Here is a 17,506-nt window from a genome sequence, read left to right as displayed (position 1 = left end):
AGTATTAAGAATCATTTAGTATAGAGTAGCTGTTTAAGCTGGTTTTTAATTATACGGTTTCAAAATTTCACGATTTCACGATGACGTTTGCCATATTTCTAATTTCCCGCCAACAATATATGTTGAACATTAAGTTAAAGATGCACAAGTAATCATAATTTTACCGAAATAATTGAAAATGTAACATAGTTATATTAAAACCAACATACATGTATTTCCAAATTACTTTTACCAGTGGATTTGAGATGATTAAAATCAATCGAAATATCGAATAATTTTTGTTTGATTCTCATAATCAGTAAATGGTTTCTAGACCCGGTTGGGACTCATGATCAACAAGTCTTTATTCAAAAGTCCACTGTGGACGTCAGATTTGCATTATCTACTGTAGTCGCAATCCAGTCATAAGCAGTCTTGAGGACTATATCTGTTTGTTAGCTCTGAATCGTATCTTTTCTGCAGATTTCGCGTCCCTGTGTGAGTGTTAATATTTTTTGTCCTATATATAACAAGTACTATATGACTAAGAATACTGCTGGTTTTAACCAATTTTAAGTTAAAAACTCGAATCCCACCTGTGCTCCAAGTTCCGTTGGACCACTAATTTTGTCAAATGTTGAAATCATGAAATCACTCGATTCTTTTTTTGGAGGCATTTGTTAAACATGCCTATTTTTATATACAATGTTCTATAATAACTTCTATATGCAGTGTTCTATATTAACTTCTATATACATTTTAGATTTTGTTTGCAAAATGTAAGTAAAGGTAGGGTATTTGACTCATAATTAACAGTGTTATATTTTTTTTTTAGATTTAATTTGTTGATATATAAATGTATTACTGTGATCTATATAAAATGTCTCGTTAATTAGAATCTACCTTTTATATTTTTTAGAAATTAATTGTTGTTTAAATCCTTTCAAGTACCGGTGTGCACACTGCGGATTGAGACATAAACTGTTCCAGCAAGTAAAAGGTCTTTTTGATCACATCAAACATAACACAATTTGCAAAATAAAATCTTCCCCAGTTGGTTAGAAAACTCTGTTCAAGAATAACACCACTATATAAAACTACCATATCTTTATTACTAGAAGATTTCTATCAATGTGTCCAAAACTCAAGAGCTAGAATTATCATTCATTTCTTGACTTGCATAATCATAAATATAAGTAAAGTTTTCACAAGTCCTAATAACATACAAAAATCGATATCATACAATACCATAATATCATCAATTCTTAGCAAGGGAGTCTTAAAATTTTGTAGTCCATCTTCCAAATATTAATTTCCAATATTTCCAATTTTTTTTTTCCACACACAAGTAATTATTAAAAATGAACAGAACAAAATATATACCAGATAGATTTCGGAATTGTTGATTTGAAATCCTCATTACGAGAGTCACATGTTCAGTAGTTTTCTATCATACAAAATGTAGCACCTCCCATTTCTTCTATCGATTTGATACAAAAAATATCACAGTTATCATTGTCATGCGATATGTATATATACATGTACATAGAAAAAAAAGGGAGTTTACACAGAAACATACATTACGCAATCATTCTAAAAAACAACCTACAATGTATAACAAAAATAATCAAATAAATATTTAATAAATAGTTGTTACATACGACTTTGCTGGAATAAAATATTTCAATATTAATTTACAGTTATCACAATATAGGTAGAGAGAAAAACAACACTATTTTGATTGGAGATTGTGAGTAAAATGCTGATGATTTATTATGCATCGATCATGCAAATGTATTTTATGACTATAGAATGTTTGTGTCTCTTGTCATTCAAAGTATATATTAAACTTCGTAAAACTTTGAAGTATGACCACTTTAGTCCAAATTTGACATAAAAAGAAAATAAATATCTATACAAAACCTCATGATAAAAAAAAGGACGGATTTTCATGATATATAAAAAATAAATAAATATAGATTTGATAGACAAAATTGCTCAAAAACACAAAAAAAAAAAATATAGACAATACATGTACAAAACCCGGAATTAAAATACATTGTGTGTCTTATATTATGCTTGTTCACGAGTATCGGACATAAAGAATTATGCTGGAAATCTATCACAAAGTATTCAACCATACTTGTACACATGTAAATGTTTGTCACATAATACTAATAAAATCACATCAACTGGGCACCCAATGGAGCTATACCCTGGAAATCCCTATCATAAACACTGGAATGTAACATTGTACATGCAATTTGTCTGCAGACTCAACTGCTTCTTTGACCTGTGGTTTTAAGTATTGAGCTTTTGTGTGATCTATCTTGAAACTAACTCTGTGCCATTTGTAATAACTGTTATCATTTTGTCTTTTCGTTGATATAACACCTGTGATAAAACAAGCTTGCATGGATACAATTTTGTATGCAGGCACTTTTATGAATGACCATATAGACACAGTTTTTTTTTAGCACTTAGGTTAACGCTTCATTGTTAAATGTAAATATACTGTCATGGATATCATACCATTTAGCATTAAACACAGAATAATACTAAGCTTTTTCCTTTGGTAACTTTTAACATGATACAAAAAATAGAAAAAAACAACACTCATCTATTATAGTAAAAAGCATTCCTTTCTTCTCTAATACAGGACATTTTCTAATTTAAGAAACTATAAGTTTTTGGTAAAAGAAAAACACATCCCTCTTAATTATTAAACTGGTTCCTTCTACATTTTCACAAAAAGTATTAAAAAAAGCAATTAAAAAATCCTAAGGTTAATTAGAATAACGACCTAGTTATCGTTCAACCACATATTCTTTCCCATAAACCACCTCGACGTCGTCATCTGACCCACGCTCCCTGCGACCGCTGCGGCTTCGACTCCGCCTCTCGCTTCCATGGACTCGGTAATGGCCACCACTGTGGCGACTGGGTGCCTCACGGTACACCACACCATTATAGGCACGGAGGTCTCCGTCGTCCTGAACGACATCACCGCTGGAGTAACGCTCCTCCGTGATGTAATTCTCCTCGTATCTTCTCTTGGTGCTTGGGCTTCGACGTTCAATTATCTGATTATTAGAATAAAAAGAAATCTTTTTATCCAGAAAACCTGCATTAAATCAAATTCTTCTACCTGGTTCTTCACTGTAATTACATTTCTCTAAATTTAAAATTTATTTAATTCAGTAAGAAACAGCAAAAATTTATCTGCATTCTTCAAAACTCTTTCAGCTTTCCATTTCATTAAATGCTTTATATGGCATTTATCTATAATCATATTTACCATTTCCTCATCACTCTCTCGCCTGTATCGCTGTGGACTTCTAGTGCTTCTTCTGGTTTCAATGATCTGTTTGAAGTAAAGGCATAACAGAATTAAAACTTCAGAATCTGGATTAATATTATACAATTCTCAAAATCAGATTTCATCTATCTATAAAACACTCAATATATTTACCAGTACTTATATATTTCATTGTATAGTTCTCCATTTGAATAGGACTTGTTATAAGTATTAAACTTAAAAAATACAAAAATTATCACAAAGTTTTCATTAGACAACTCATTAACTGCCACCAACACAGCAAACAAACTCATGTGGGATTAAATCATCCAATGAGACAATTTAATATTCTCTTTTCACTAGTCACTACACCGTACCATCTAGCATCAATGATTAACAAACAGATCTATTGACTGTTAGCTACTACCCTTCACTTTACCACAAAACTTATGTGTCTCTCTTTCACTCTAAGCTTTGCTGGTCAAGATCATTAATAGAACTAAAGAAAAATTCACACAGGAAAACGGGAAATGTCATTTTCAGTTGCGGAAGAGGTTATTTTAAGCAAATCCCAAATTTCCAAACAGACTTTCTTCAAAATACATAATTTACCCTTTCATCGTCATAGTAACCGCCATGTCTTCTCCTACTTGGAGAAGGCGGATAATCCTATAAACATGAGGGAAAAAAATCTTAATTTCAAAATTCATTTATCATTATTAAAGCCAGCTTCCATACAATTGCCTTGTATCAAAGGGAATATTTATACATGTACAATATCCCAGAGACTGGTTGAGTTGTTGAACTACTTGTAACTTTGCTTCAATGGGATCCACAACATTGTATTGGTACATATAACATGTATTTATCACTACAACAAAACTCTAAAGGAAATTATAGAATATTTAAGAACTTAATTGACTAAGAATTATAGTCAAGAAATATTCTTTCTCTCAATTAATGTACAAGTTCCTGAAAATATGAAGTTTTGTTACGATGCGTGCAACCAAGTAAAAAAGTGAAACAACAAAATTACAGATACAGAGGGAGCCAAAGGAGTGTGTTTGTTGTTATTTATATAGAATTACATATCATGACTGATGACTTGCAGGTGTCATGTACGTAGGCTGCAGATTGATTAATATACATTAAATTATAAGGTCTTGATATTTCACTTTATATGAAACTTTAAACTTGTTATTGTTCTTGAAAAGAGAATCGTAATGGATATGATTTAGGAGAAGACCACACCAAAAAAAAGTCTACGGAGAGAGTTAGTGATGTCATTGAGACAACTACGGGATACATTGTATTTTTTGGAAAACATTTATACCACTGGTTCCTCGATATCCTGCCTGTATACACGAGTTGGGCTTGAGCTGCGAATCACCCGCTCAACAACCTGAGTTTTATACGGACATCATAAAGATTAATGCATGGATCATTGGAATTTTCAATGTATTAATTGACACTACTGGTAATTATTGATAAATTCTGACTTTAATTATTTTATAATGAATTTGGTATATGTATTATGAGATACAGAATATGAAGTATTCCTAAAACTACAGCTTATCAATGCTATTTAATTTTGTCATAATATATCATGCATGAATATTTTGATAGATAAATACGAGAACGAAAAATGGCAAATAAAACAGATTTAAGTGAAAATTAAAATGGAGTGGGTAAAATAAAAGGCTGATGAGAGACTGGCACCGATGGGAGACTAGTACGAGAAAGGGATATGTGGTTAATATGTACAGATCAGATGATACAGCTAGAGAAATGACATTATACCGTTGGTTCCTCCGCTTCAGTGCGAATTACTCGAGTAGGACTAGCACTGCGACTTCTTATCACTCGCTCAACCACCTATTTATACAGGAGAAATTGGGATTGAAGATTATTCAGTAGGTTTAATCGAGATTTTTTTATGACCAAAATTAAAATTACCAAAACCATTCAAGAAAGGAAATGTTGAATATATTAACCCGAAAATGGATATTCAGAAAAAATTGCAGTCAATCTTCATGTAGATTCTTAAATAACGGAAGAAACTAACAGCTACATAATTAACAGAGATATTGAAGAAGACCCTTCCCCAAAAATAGGACAAAGTAAACAGAGGGATATAAAAAGGTGACTTTGTCAGAATAAAGTATAAACGGATCTCTCAAAAACAGCGTTGTTGCCTATTCGCTTCCATTTTTTTTTTCTCTCAAAGAGTTTAAAGTAACTACAATTGGCAATTTCTAGCCCATTAAAAGCAGACGTTTAGAAGTGACTGATGTGTAGACAGAAACACAATAGACTCGGTGGAACTGAAGTGAAGTGCCCTACAATCTCTCTACTCTCTATGGTCTACACAATAATTACCATCTCATTGCCCTCCTCAGCTACATAGCGAGTTGGGCTAGCTGAACGCACTACCTCCTGAAAATCACACACATTTGCCATATATTGTTCTTGTTAGATTCTCTCACAAACCAGTAAAGTCTATACTACAATCTTCATATCTTAAAATAAGTCATAAAATGTTGGAGCATACAAATTTTGTGTTAAAAATTTAAACTGTTAAATTCGTGACCAAGATAAAACGTTATCTAATTGGAAGGATATCTGACAAAGGAAGAATAAATCGGATGTTAATTTATAGTTTATTTGTGACACATTTTTCCCTGTAGAAGGTGAGGCAAGTTTGATATATATAACAGTATTAATATAAATACAGTCAAACTTTGTTATCTCGAACTAGATGGGACGTACTGTTTAAAAACTTCGAGATATCAGAGTATTAGTGATATCGAGGGTAAAATACTTAAAAAATATGTGGTTTGGACTTACAATTTACTGTGACATATTCATTGTATTCGAGATATTAGTGTTCAAGATATCGAAGTTCAACTGTATATGCAAAAAAGAAATTAATATGAAAGGACCCAACCTAAGCAACCTGTCATCAGATAGGTTTTGACATAGATTGAAAGAAATTAACTTTATTGCATTGCTTTCATATTTTGTTCCCTTATAGCTGACCTGCTTACTGTGGCGTCATTAATTCGGAAATTCATGAACAAATCATTAATTTTGAAAATGAACATTGACACTCTTATCTCTGTCTTAATAATATGATTCCATTTGTAGTACACTAGGAAGATAACCTTCAGGTTATAGAGCAGATTTAATGATAACCATTAATAGTCAAGTGATTTTGAGAAGGTTTTATTTCTTAAGGGAAACGATAATCACTAGATTGAGTATTAATATTTTTATAAATGAATTCATCATAATTAAGAATGTTTTACTTTATGAAACATAAACTTGAAATAGAATTTGTGAATGAAGATAATGAAACCACAGTTTCAACATTGAAAATCAAAATTTTGATTTTCTAATGTTATAAATGAGATGGATATTTCAAATTAATATTGAAAATGAATTTATTTTCTCTTTTTTCCTTTTCCTTGCAGGTCAGCACTGTTTTGGTTTTTCTATAAACTACGATAATTACCACTTCTTCCACGGGCTCCTGTATAATACGAACAGGACTGGCTGAACGGACAGTCTCCACCACCTATAGTAGTGTAAAACCAAGCAAACTAAGTCCAACAGTCAAAACCCCCTCTCTACCGGGGTCAAACATCTAGCTACACCCTAAACTCCCTACACTGTGAGCAATTACAAAATAAATCTACATTCATTAACAAGTGCATTGTACTGAAAATACAATTTTCTTCAATGTGATTCTGTGCTAAATTTTTAGTTTTCACTAAAAAGGCAATTTCCAAAAGGAAACAACAGCTGGATCATAAAAACTTCTAGAATGTATATATAGATTTGTTATAACATTAGAATTCAATTCAAACAAACTCATCACAGCAATCATATAGTTAAACATTATAGCACAACCAGAATTAACACACCCTATCACAGTCCTATACCGTAATTGTTATTGTTACAAAATTGCATGCATTTCAAGAGAAACACCAAAATTCTACAAAATTGTGTGGTTTGAAATAAACAAAATTACAATGTAGAAAGGAATTTTGACAACGTATTATTACTTACCACTTCCTCAGCTTCACCGTGGTGGCGTCTGTGGTGGTGCTTCTTCTTCTTCCTCCTCTTCTTGCGCTTCTTCTCCACATCTTCGTAAGTGTAGGAGAGAGCAGGCAGGTGGTGTGGACGTGGAGACTCGGTGCTGAAACCATGACAACCACAATGATTCATCCATTTCATAAACAAATCATGAAATCATTTAGATTTGTGGGCAGTCAATTTTAATTGGATGACAGATTTTACCGGTAACCGTATCCTGGGGATGTCAATTTTTATGCATAATGACAAAAAATTAAATACCTTTGGGATTTTAATTTTGTAATAAGGGGTACCGTACAAATAAAAAAAAATTGATCCGCCACAAATATAAATGATTCCACAGTATATTGTGTAAGAGGGTTTGAAAAGCATTTCACTTCTGGGCTATAAACAAAGGTCTGTACATGTCTCCTATACTTACATATACTGGGTACTTATTGGCGGAGCAGCTGGTACTGTCTCATAGCGTACAATCTCATAATCATTCTCCCTTCTGCAAGTACAGCGCATTCAGTGTTAATTAACATTACTCCATATTCTACATTATCTCATTAAATAATTAGCATGCATACTTATGGAATATATTTGAGCAAATATCTCACCTGAATCCACCATTCTGGACACGAATGTCAACATCTTTTCTGGACACTGCAGAGGGTTGTCTGCAACAGAAAAGTACAGAAAACATCGTAAAAAGGCTGCATTACAGTTCATCTGAATTTGCCGAAGTTTCGAAATATTGTATACCCTCTTATCTAATCAAACAACAATGATGTTTTATTTTTTGGGGTAATGGCAATCATATTTATTCTTCCTCACTAATAAGAGTAAATGCTAATAATTATCACGATAAAACATTGAAACAAGCAAAGAACTCTTGGCTCCTAATGTGCACTGCTAAAAATCAGTGGAATAGAAAGATTGCTCTTTTCAATAAATGTTAGAATATAGGTACATATGTATAGTTGTCCCTACTTTTGATTTTAATTCAAATAAGCATGCCATTTTAAAATGGGAGATGTCAGTTACAATATGTCAATATACCGTGTACATGTACTAACATATGAACTTTTTAAAGGTTAGAGGGTAATTCAAGCTTTTACAATATAAAACCTCAAGTTAAACTGTATAGAATTTATCATTATCAAAATTTTGAGAACCTGCATGTAGCTATTAATAGCAGAAAATGTAAAATAATTGTTACTCTAAAGTTATTGCTATTTAGATTTATCATGATTTTATAATTTAGTTACACTTGTAAAATTTCAACACTTCAAATTATACATAATTATATAAGTACTGCTTATGCAAGTTCACACAGTTAGGAAACAAACACAACACAATGGTTCTGGACACCATAATTCCAAGCTTGTATTCTGATTATGACCATAGGATGCAAGAAAATCCAGCTTTTTGATTGTACATGTATTTCATATGTTTCACCCAGATAGAACAACATAGTCTGATCACTGGGTATGCATTCTGGAACAACCTGATTTTAGCAAGCCAATATAATATTTTGACACACATTAGCAAGTTACACACCAACACAAATGCAGGGGGGAGGCTTACCGATACTGAGTAGCTCGGGCAGGGAAAGACCGATAAGAACCGACCTTTGCTGGTTCCCTATAGCAAAATTCAATCAGTTAGGTCAAGGTCATTAGCAAGTGAAGGTCACATATTTCATGGCATGATTCAATGAGTGAAAGATTTAGACAGGGAATGAATGACCAGCATACATGTGCTTATTTTGCAAATCAGTGGCTGGAAATAACAAAGTGAAGATGAGCAGCATAATGTCTGGCTTTCTCTTTTACCTTTTGCCTTTGATGGACTCCTCGTGGAAGCGGGGAATAACCACTTCTTTCTGGGTTTCCTTGTACACCTCCTTCTCTGGTTCAACACGGCCTTTGACATCTTGTTTCTTACCGCAGATAACTCCACAAGCACCTAAGACCACAAACATTTTGATCATTTATTTATATGTGTTTCAAGGTTACCAACACTAAGTTATATTAAAGCATTTTTTGTGGTTGCAAGTCTGTTTATGTTTAACAACTTAATTTGCAAGAAAATATCATTTTTAGACTTGATAACTTGTACAAAACAGAAGGCTCTTTTCACTTACCATGAGTCAGACAGCAGATGATGATAATAATGATCAGAATGAGAAGGAGGAGGACAGCCAATATAATGGCTGCTATTTCTCCGGTGGAAAGCCCTGAAGTCGCTGTTGAGGCTCCAGTGTTTCCAGCATTGCCTACCAAAAGATGACAACAATGTGATAGCTGCCAATCAAAACTTTATAAAAAGAAAGGTGTGGAACAGCTTTGTCCTTTTTTGGTTTTGGAAACATACAAGCAGAACTTCTTTACTGATCGTTTTCACAAAAATGAATTATGTTAATACAGATATGATTTTTTGTCTAAAATCCTTGAATGTAATTTTTTCTTGTGGCATCTGCAAATTAATAAGCCAAAACCACATCCAAAGTCACCATGTTCAACCAACTGTCAAATGGTGAGAAGCACACACATCTAACTAATGATATTAGTAAAGCATTGCCTAAGCTTCGGGAAAAGTTTTTATCTAAATTATGAATTATGATTTAAGAACAGATCCTGTTTCTAAGGGGCCCCTTGGGTCTTTTACACTGATTGACATTATGAAAAATATGAAGATAACTGGTATACCAAAAACAAGAAGTAAAGATATGATAAATTAAAAAAAACATGTATATAGTTAATCAATCTGGAAAAAAATTGCATATTAATTATTAAAAGTTTATTTCCTCAATACTTCTTATAATAAATAATGAAAAACACTGATGACTAAAATGATAAATGGTGAGTATACCCTGGGACAATGTGTATTGAAGCTGAACAGATCCCCTAGAATTGGTGGCTCTGCAGTTGTAACTGCCGAGCTGGGTCAGGCTGCTGAGAGTGAAGGTATATTGCCTCTGATTGGACACCGGCTGGCTGTTACGATACCATTCATAACTGGCCACAGGGTTTGCATCCACTGCACACACCAATGAAACGGTGGAGCCAACGGCAGCCGATAGAGACTTCTGAGCATCTGTTCTGGCATCAATAGGAGCATCTGTAGGAAAAAACCCAGCAATTTCTATGATTTGTTTCATGTGTTTACAAATTTATTTTCATTTCATTAGTTTTTAGGTTCCATATATCATAAGATCAAGCAATGAATTCTTGGGGCATCTACAAGTAGTATTAAATGGGAAGTTTTACATAGATCAATCCATTCCAAAATGGACTTACATTGCACATCTATGGTCACTCCTTGACTGTCTGTGCTGCCCAATGAATTAGTTCCACGGCAGACATATGTTCCTCCATTGGTTCGCTGAGCATTCGTGATTGAATAAGCAGTCCCTGTTCCAACTGTGGTAGCATCTGAAGTACTACTGCTGAAAATCCAGCTCAGGGTCGGGGCTGGATTACCTTGACCTGAACACTGCAAGGTCAAGCTACCTCCAAGGTTAACAGTTTGGCTTGTGGCTCCCACAATTTGGACATTGTTTGGCACCGCTATTTTTAAAGAGAAAAAGAAAGAATTAGGAATCATTTATCAAAGTTTAAAATAACAACTAAAAAATAGCTAAAAAAATAGCAGTTTCATTAATTGCTAAAAAGAACCATGAAAAATCTTAAACATTTTGAAATCATGTCACAGTACTATTATAATACTCATGGTAAATTAGGAAAAAAGTTCATAACTCAAAACAAATGACCATGATTGAAGCCATGCTCTTAAACTACTGACCCCCTGTTACAATTAGGTTGCTGCCTGTGCTACTTCTGCTTGTTCCAATGGCATTCCTGGCAGAACAGTAGTACGTCCCCGCATCGCTGGGCTGAAGGTCACTGATGATCAGGTTAGGGAGAGAGGGAGTGGAGCCATTGAATCGTCCTGTCACTATGACTGAGGAGGTCGTGCCAGAGCTGATCTTCTCCCACAACACCTCGGTCACGCCTGGGTTGGCGTTGTTGATGATACACTGGATGATGGCGGTGCTTTTCTGGAGCACTGATTGGGTCGGAGGACTGACCGTTACTGTGGCAGCATCTTGAAAAAGTGGACCATCAATGTTAGATACATACAGGAGGGGTATGTTACTTGATAATAATTTGTTAAAGATAATAATTCACTTCTCGGTTTATAAGGTCACGCTTATTTTCAATGTTTATCTACTTTTTCAGGCTGATTTACAGTAGTCTTTTAAAACTATAATAAACGTTTTTCATTCATTATGATACTATATTTTTCATAGGTAAGGTTTATAATATTGTGTCATTAGAGTATTTTGAAATATTTTATAAACATTTGATCACATTTTTTTATATCTTATTTAGAGTATACTGCCTATGATATCTTAAAAGACAACATACTATCACAAAAAAGTATTAGACGTATCAAAAAGCATTTACAAGTATACACTAAACAACACAAACATATTGAAAAACATATTAGTAACAAAAATTTGTTAGCTGTAATAGATGTGTCAGTGTTGATGTTAATCAAAGGACTGAAATGACTGAATCTTTCTGGCATGAATTTCAAAGCATTGTAGCAGTGACCAAGTTGAGCGAGTACATGTGCGATGCGCGAAAATGAAAAAAAGCATGATGTGATATGAATTAGGACACCTGTAAACAATATATTATGTACAAGACTAGAACATTTATTTAAAAACATGCAAAGTTTATAAACAGGGGAAAGATAGGGGGATCTATTAAGTTAGTACTAGACTATAGTGTAATATGTGTATTCATCCAAAGTATCTGAAAGACTATAAATTAGCAAATTTACATGTTAAATCGTAACGCAGCATTTCGTTAAGACATTTATAATATAATGTAGTTATCTACATTTGATACATGTATATATACATGTAATATACATTATGACGCCACTTCACAAATCTCATAAGCATTATTTCAGTATCCATTATGTGGAGTTCAGTCTGCAAGTTACAATGGATACTCACTGCCCGTGGCTTCTAAAAATGCCTGTTCGCTGCGACCTTCACCAAACACGTTGGAGGCAATGCAAGTATAGTAGCCTTCGTCGGAAGCTGCTACCGACAATATTGTGAGAGAAGGCACAGCAACTGTGCCTCCCTGATATTTGGTTGGGTTACCGTCTACGCTTATGATAGTCCCAGAATCGCCTTGGTTGGCTCTAAATTCCCATAGAACGGACGTCTCTTTCGGTAAGGCGTCGGTAACTTCGCATGCAATGGTGATGTTTTGGCGTTTTTGTACAGATAAAGATGTGTCTGGTATTGTTACATTAGGAGCAACTACAAAAGGGTTCGTTAGTAATCATATTTCATATTATAAATACATGAAACAGACATGCAGGATATATATAAAAGACTAATAAAGGAGCTTTTTTTGTATAGAATATCAAAGATTGACTTGGTTCTGGCAGTTAAAAAAAACTATTCTAAGATACATGCTAGCTGTCTTTAAGTATAAGAATAATGAACAAGTTAGTACGTGAAAAGAGATCAAAGAAACACTGAAAGAAAAGTGCTAAATCTTTTGTGTGCTAGAAAAAATGTTGCAAGGTATTTCCTTCCCCCGATTTCTTGGAATATGAAACAAAATTTTCCAAAAGTTGTGCATAAAGACACCACACCACAACACCGTCACTTACTTCCTGTGATCGTCAAGGTCGCGGAATCCGAGCCCGTGCCCACAATATTAGTAGCGGAGCACCTGTAAGTGCCAGCATCCGTCAAGGCAGCCGAGTTGATGGTGAGATTAGAGGTTGTTGTACCATCACCCACCAGGGTGTATTTGGTGGTGCTCTGAGAGATGGGGGTACTGCTTCCACTGTTAGATGTGAACTGCCACTGAATGAGGGTTGCCGCTGGGTTTGCCGACACAGTACAGGGGATCTGTATGTCATTTCCGATAAGCACAGAGTAAGAAGTGAGAGGTATAAATGGAGTGGGCTGACCTGAAAAGGGGACAAATTCTTAGCTTCCAAAACTTTTCTACATATCAAGATTACAAATTTTGAATTTTTGATACAGAATGATAATTTTCAATTATGTCTATATTTTTAATATGAATTTAAAAAATCATTCTAAAGAAAATATAGATTTCTTTTTCAACTGATGTTAGTACATATAATATGAATATTAAGTGAGTGCAATAATACAATTTTAAAGCAAAGTAATATTGTTGTTACAAGGGTACTGGTATTTGACATCTTAACATTTTATTTTTTGAACAACATAGTTGTTCATGTACTTTAAACTCAAAATATTGATCATGGTAACATAAATCCTATTTACAACAATTTTGCAACTTTTCAACATTTATAGCAGACCCTTTAATTTAGATTAAGGGGCTAAAAAAGCAGGGTTTAATGTCATCAAGAAAAAAAAAAAAGAACCTCAGTAATAACGAGAAATATTAATACATATACTAGTATAAATATATATGTATAGAGAGCCTTCAAAGTGATTAAGATATCGTAAGGAAAATTCAACTCACATAACAGCACAGTATGGTACATATTAATATTAGCATGTTTATGTCCAACATGGGTACATGTAATAATTATACTAATACATGTATGTCATTCTGTGCCATTGTATCAGAGCATTATGATTCGCCAATATAGATGGCCAATCATCGATCTTTTGACATGATGTGCATGAAAGACACTGGTACACATAAGGCCTACTGCCATAAATGGCATTACAAGCATTGCGGACAGGAAAGAGAATGGAATAACATTGATTATGAAAAAGGCAGGTGTGAAATAATCTGAAAAAGAGAGAGGAGATGATTAATCAATTAGGATACAATAAACATGCAGGTAAAAATATCTATGTTATAATTATTATGAATAACTAAATATACCGGTATACATAATATATGTATAACCAGTTTAACTATGTTCTAATTAAGTAAAACATGCATCCACAGGAGACCTCCCCCCCCCACCCCATCCATTATAAACTGCTAGCCTTACATGGCTGCAGCATACATTTGTGTACTATATCAAAAGCAGTGCTGGATACGAAGATTACCATGGATTCAATTGATACACTTGTACATGGATCTGTGCAGTACTGATATAATGTATATACGATCATGATATACACTTATCATGCAACATACAAGTATACATGATGCAGGGGTTTCCATGCTACTCACTGCCTGTGACAGTTAAAACGATTGTGCCGCTTTCGCTAGTGCCCGCAGCATTGGTTGCCAGGCAACTGTAATTGCCGTTATCATGAACGTCAAGGTTCGCAATGACAAGATCGGGAGAAGCTGTGGTGCTGCCCCCGTATTTCTGGGACCCTGACACATCAATAGTGCCTGACCCACTGGGTGTCATCTTCCTCCACACCACAGTAAGAACGGGAGGGTCAATGGAAGTCACAGAAACAACGCATGCAAGGGTAACATTTGTTCCAATCACAGCTGAGTAGCTGTTTTGTGGTGCAATAACAGAAGGTTTGGCTAATGGAAGAAAGTGACAAAAAATCAAGAGATTAGCTCAGATAAAAGGCGGAGTTGGAGAAAGGATTGTCTGCAGAGTAGTGCTTTTAAAGTCCCTCGACAGGAGTTTTGAGGACAATGCATTTTTTTAATTCATATAAATATTGATAAAATGATATCCTGCATTGTATAGATTTGAAGAAGACTTAATCTTTAGAGCTTAACGAAAAGAATTTGAATTATACAGATTATTGATTTATAAAGATTAATGACTGTTGGTATTTGAAACAATTAAAATTCAAAGTGTTTTATCAAACTTACATGTTCTTATTTCTCCATGTATAGAAAACTATAACAGCGGTAAATGAATTAGAATTCCCTGGACATTAAGAATCCCAAAAGGCTCTTGTACCAAAAATGACTTTTTGTAAAAGCTTGCAAATTTTCCAGCAGGTATCACTTACCGGTATACATCGAAACGATAAAAACTGATTGAAATGATTCCCTTGCCAACTTTATGAAAAGTTTTGTAAGTGAAAAAATCAAGGTTCACTTTGTGAAAAGTCAGAAAAAAGTCATTAATTATGAACTCTATAAATCACTAAAGCTCATTCCGAAAAACTTACCTCCAAGAACGGACAAGGTGGCCCTGTTAGGACTGACCCCTCGTCCCACCTGGTTGGTGGCAGTACACCGGTACTCTCCTACGTCCGTGAACACCAGATTGGTGACAGTCAGAGCAAAGTTGGTGATTGAGCTGCCATAGTACTTAGTGGAAGACTGAGTAAAGATATCCTGGTACGCTCCATTGACGAACCTCTGCCAGCGGACTTCTGTGATGGCGGGGGTGGCTGTGACGGAACACTGCATTGTAACATTCTGACCATATGTCCTCTCGTAGAGTGTTGTCGGCAAAGTAACAACAGGGATACCTACAATTCGATGAAGTACGTCTTAGAATTACCGGTATGTCAAATTCCAAGCTTTCTAGAGATTACTTTGAATTTAAAAAAAAAAAAAAGTTTTCAATTTTTTAATCTGTTTAAAATTGATTCCAATAAACATTGCTCTGATTTCTTTACCTTTGAATTACTGTTTAATTACTTTAAGTTACCGGTGTTATAAGGTGAATATTAGTACATGTAGTTGAAATGATTATGGATAAAATATTATATTAGTGAAGATAAACAAAATTTTAACCATCATTGAATAAAATTAAATACTTAATAGTCTAGCAAATTTCACATGAAAGCTCAATAATCAGAAACATATAAAACAACATGAAGCAGCAAAAGCATGAAAAAAGCGGCACTCTGAAGCATTTACATTAAATCATAGTTCCTGTAAACAACAAAAATCTATTCAAATGATAATTATAAGTTGTTTTTACAGCAATTCAATAAATTTAGAACACTTCTGATCATTTTCATTTTATAGCTTGAATTGAGGGAAAGCCATACAAGGGCAGATAACTAAGGGAATATCAATACTACAGGACGTTTGGTAAAATGGAGCGAGGGTCTAGAAAAATGTCCCTCGAAGAAACTTCAAGAAATGTGATCTCATATTAGTAACTTCGTGGAGCTGTGATATACAAGAGAAAAATTTCTGGTAAGAGTTGTTTTAGATTTCGCAGAAACTCACTTCCTGAGACATCAAGCCGGGTCGAGTCAGTGCTCGTGTCGATGGCGTTCGTGGCCCGACACTCGTAAACTCCAGCATCGGAGGAAATGGCCGAGCTGACAGTGAGATTGTATTCACTGCCGGCCCTGGACACAGTGTATTTGATACTAGAGCTTGTGATTTGTATCTGATTATTGGAGTTTGAGGTGAAGAACCAGGACACCGCTGTCACACTGGGGGATGCACTGATTGTACAAGGGAGTGTGACAGAATTGCCAACAATCACATTGTAATTGCTGCTGGGAATGGTGACCACTGGTCTGCCTGAAAAATAAAAGCAATAAGAAAATTAGGATTTACATTTTTTTTTTACTATTACTCATGCTTCTCTCACACCACGGAAGATAGATTGTAACCATTTATAAACACTGAACAATATCTGGTTACACTTTAGCATTCTAGAGAGAGCATGATATGAAATAGCTTTTTAATCTGTATCAATCCACATTTAACGTACATCATCATAAAGATCAATTTTTTTCCCCTGTTTTTGCTTGTACTTGGAGCCAGTTTTCAAGAGAGGCAGGGGAACTTACTTCCAGTCACAGTGAGTGAAGCAGTGTCTGAACTTGTCCCGACCAAGTTAGTGGCACTACATCTATATGTTCCAGAATCACTGGGACCTACGGACAGGATGGTCAACTGCGGAAAGTTGTTGGAGCCTGACAAAGAGTACTTGGAAGAGGAGGATGTGATTTGGATCTCTGATCCACTGCTGGACGTGAATCTCCAAGAGATGGAAGTAGCCGCCGGTGAGGCGGACACCGTGCATGGTATCACTACATTGTTTCCTGTTATAGCAGTGTAGGAATTTTGGGAAATATCAACCACTGGTGTACCTAGAATCAAGAACAGGTAGATACATAATACCAATATTTATTTTAAAGAAAATTATATTTTTTCAGTCAAATAAAATCAGGGATGCAACCGATACAGTGTATTTATC

At 34.5% G+C, this 17,506-nt stretch overlaps 1 protein-coding gene across 4 annotated transcripts in view; it reads right to left on the bottom strand.

The window, feature by feature from the left end:
- Positions 1 to 1,340: 1,340 nt before the first annotated feature.
- LOC105335335 (hemicentin-1) overlaps positions 1,341 to 17,506 on the bottom strand; it is a 52,777-nt gene continuing 36,611 nt past the window's right edge. For all 4 annotated transcript variants that reach the window (XM_066075952.1, XM_066075954.1, XM_066075955.1 and 1 more), the window contains 22 exons: positions 17,097 to 17,399; positions 16,522 to 16,824; positions 15,504 to 15,809; positions 14,587 to 14,898; positions 13,070 to 13,375; positions 12,396 to 12,710; positions 11,171 to 11,473; positions 10,666 to 10,935; positions 10,238 to 10,486; positions 9,510 to 9,641; positions 9,199 to 9,331; positions 8,951 to 9,007; positions 7,981 to 8,040; positions 7,800 to 7,871; positions 7,349 to 7,481; positions 6,792 to 6,854; positions 5,657 to 5,713; positions 5,078 to 5,152; positions 4,611 to 4,679; positions 3,890 to 3,946; positions 3,278 to 3,343; positions 1,341 to 3,062 (listed from right to left, as the gene is read on the bottom strand). In XM_066075952.1, the coding sequence (XP_065932024.1) occupies positions 2,787 to 3,062; positions 3,278 to 3,343; positions 3,890 to 3,946; positions 4,611 to 4,679; positions 5,078 to 5,152; positions 5,657 to 5,713; positions 6,792 to 6,854; positions 7,349 to 7,481; positions 7,800 to 7,871; positions 7,981 to 8,040; positions 8,951 to 9,007; positions 9,199 to 9,331; positions 9,510 to 9,641; positions 10,238 to 10,486; positions 10,666 to 10,935; positions 11,171 to 11,473; positions 12,396 to 12,710; positions 13,070 to 13,375; positions 14,587 to 14,898; positions 15,504 to 15,809; positions 16,522 to 16,824; positions 17,097 to 17,399 (3,917 nt within the window). In that variant the 3' untranslated portion in view covers positions 1,341 to 2,786. The remainder of the gene's footprint in view (positions 3,063 to 3,277; positions 3,344 to 3,889; positions 3,947 to 4,610; positions 4,680 to 5,077; positions 5,153 to 5,656; positions 5,714 to 6,791; positions 6,855 to 7,348; positions 7,482 to 7,799; positions 7,872 to 7,980; positions 8,041 to 8,950; positions 9,008 to 9,198; positions 9,332 to 9,509; positions 9,642 to 10,237; positions 10,487 to 10,665; positions 10,936 to 11,170; positions 11,474 to 12,395; positions 12,711 to 13,069; positions 13,376 to 14,586; positions 14,899 to 15,503; positions 15,810 to 16,521; positions 16,825 to 17,096; positions 17,400 to 17,506) is intronic.

Source organism: Magallana gigas, chromosome 2 (genome assembly GCF_963853765.1).
Source record: "Magallana gigas chromosome 2, xbMagGiga1.1, whole genome shotgun sequence".
NCBI classification, from domain to species: Eukaryota; Metazoa; Mollusca; class Bivalvia; order Ostreida; family Ostreidae; genus Magallana; species Magallana gigas.
This window is presented reverse-complemented; position numbering and strand designations above follow the sequence as displayed.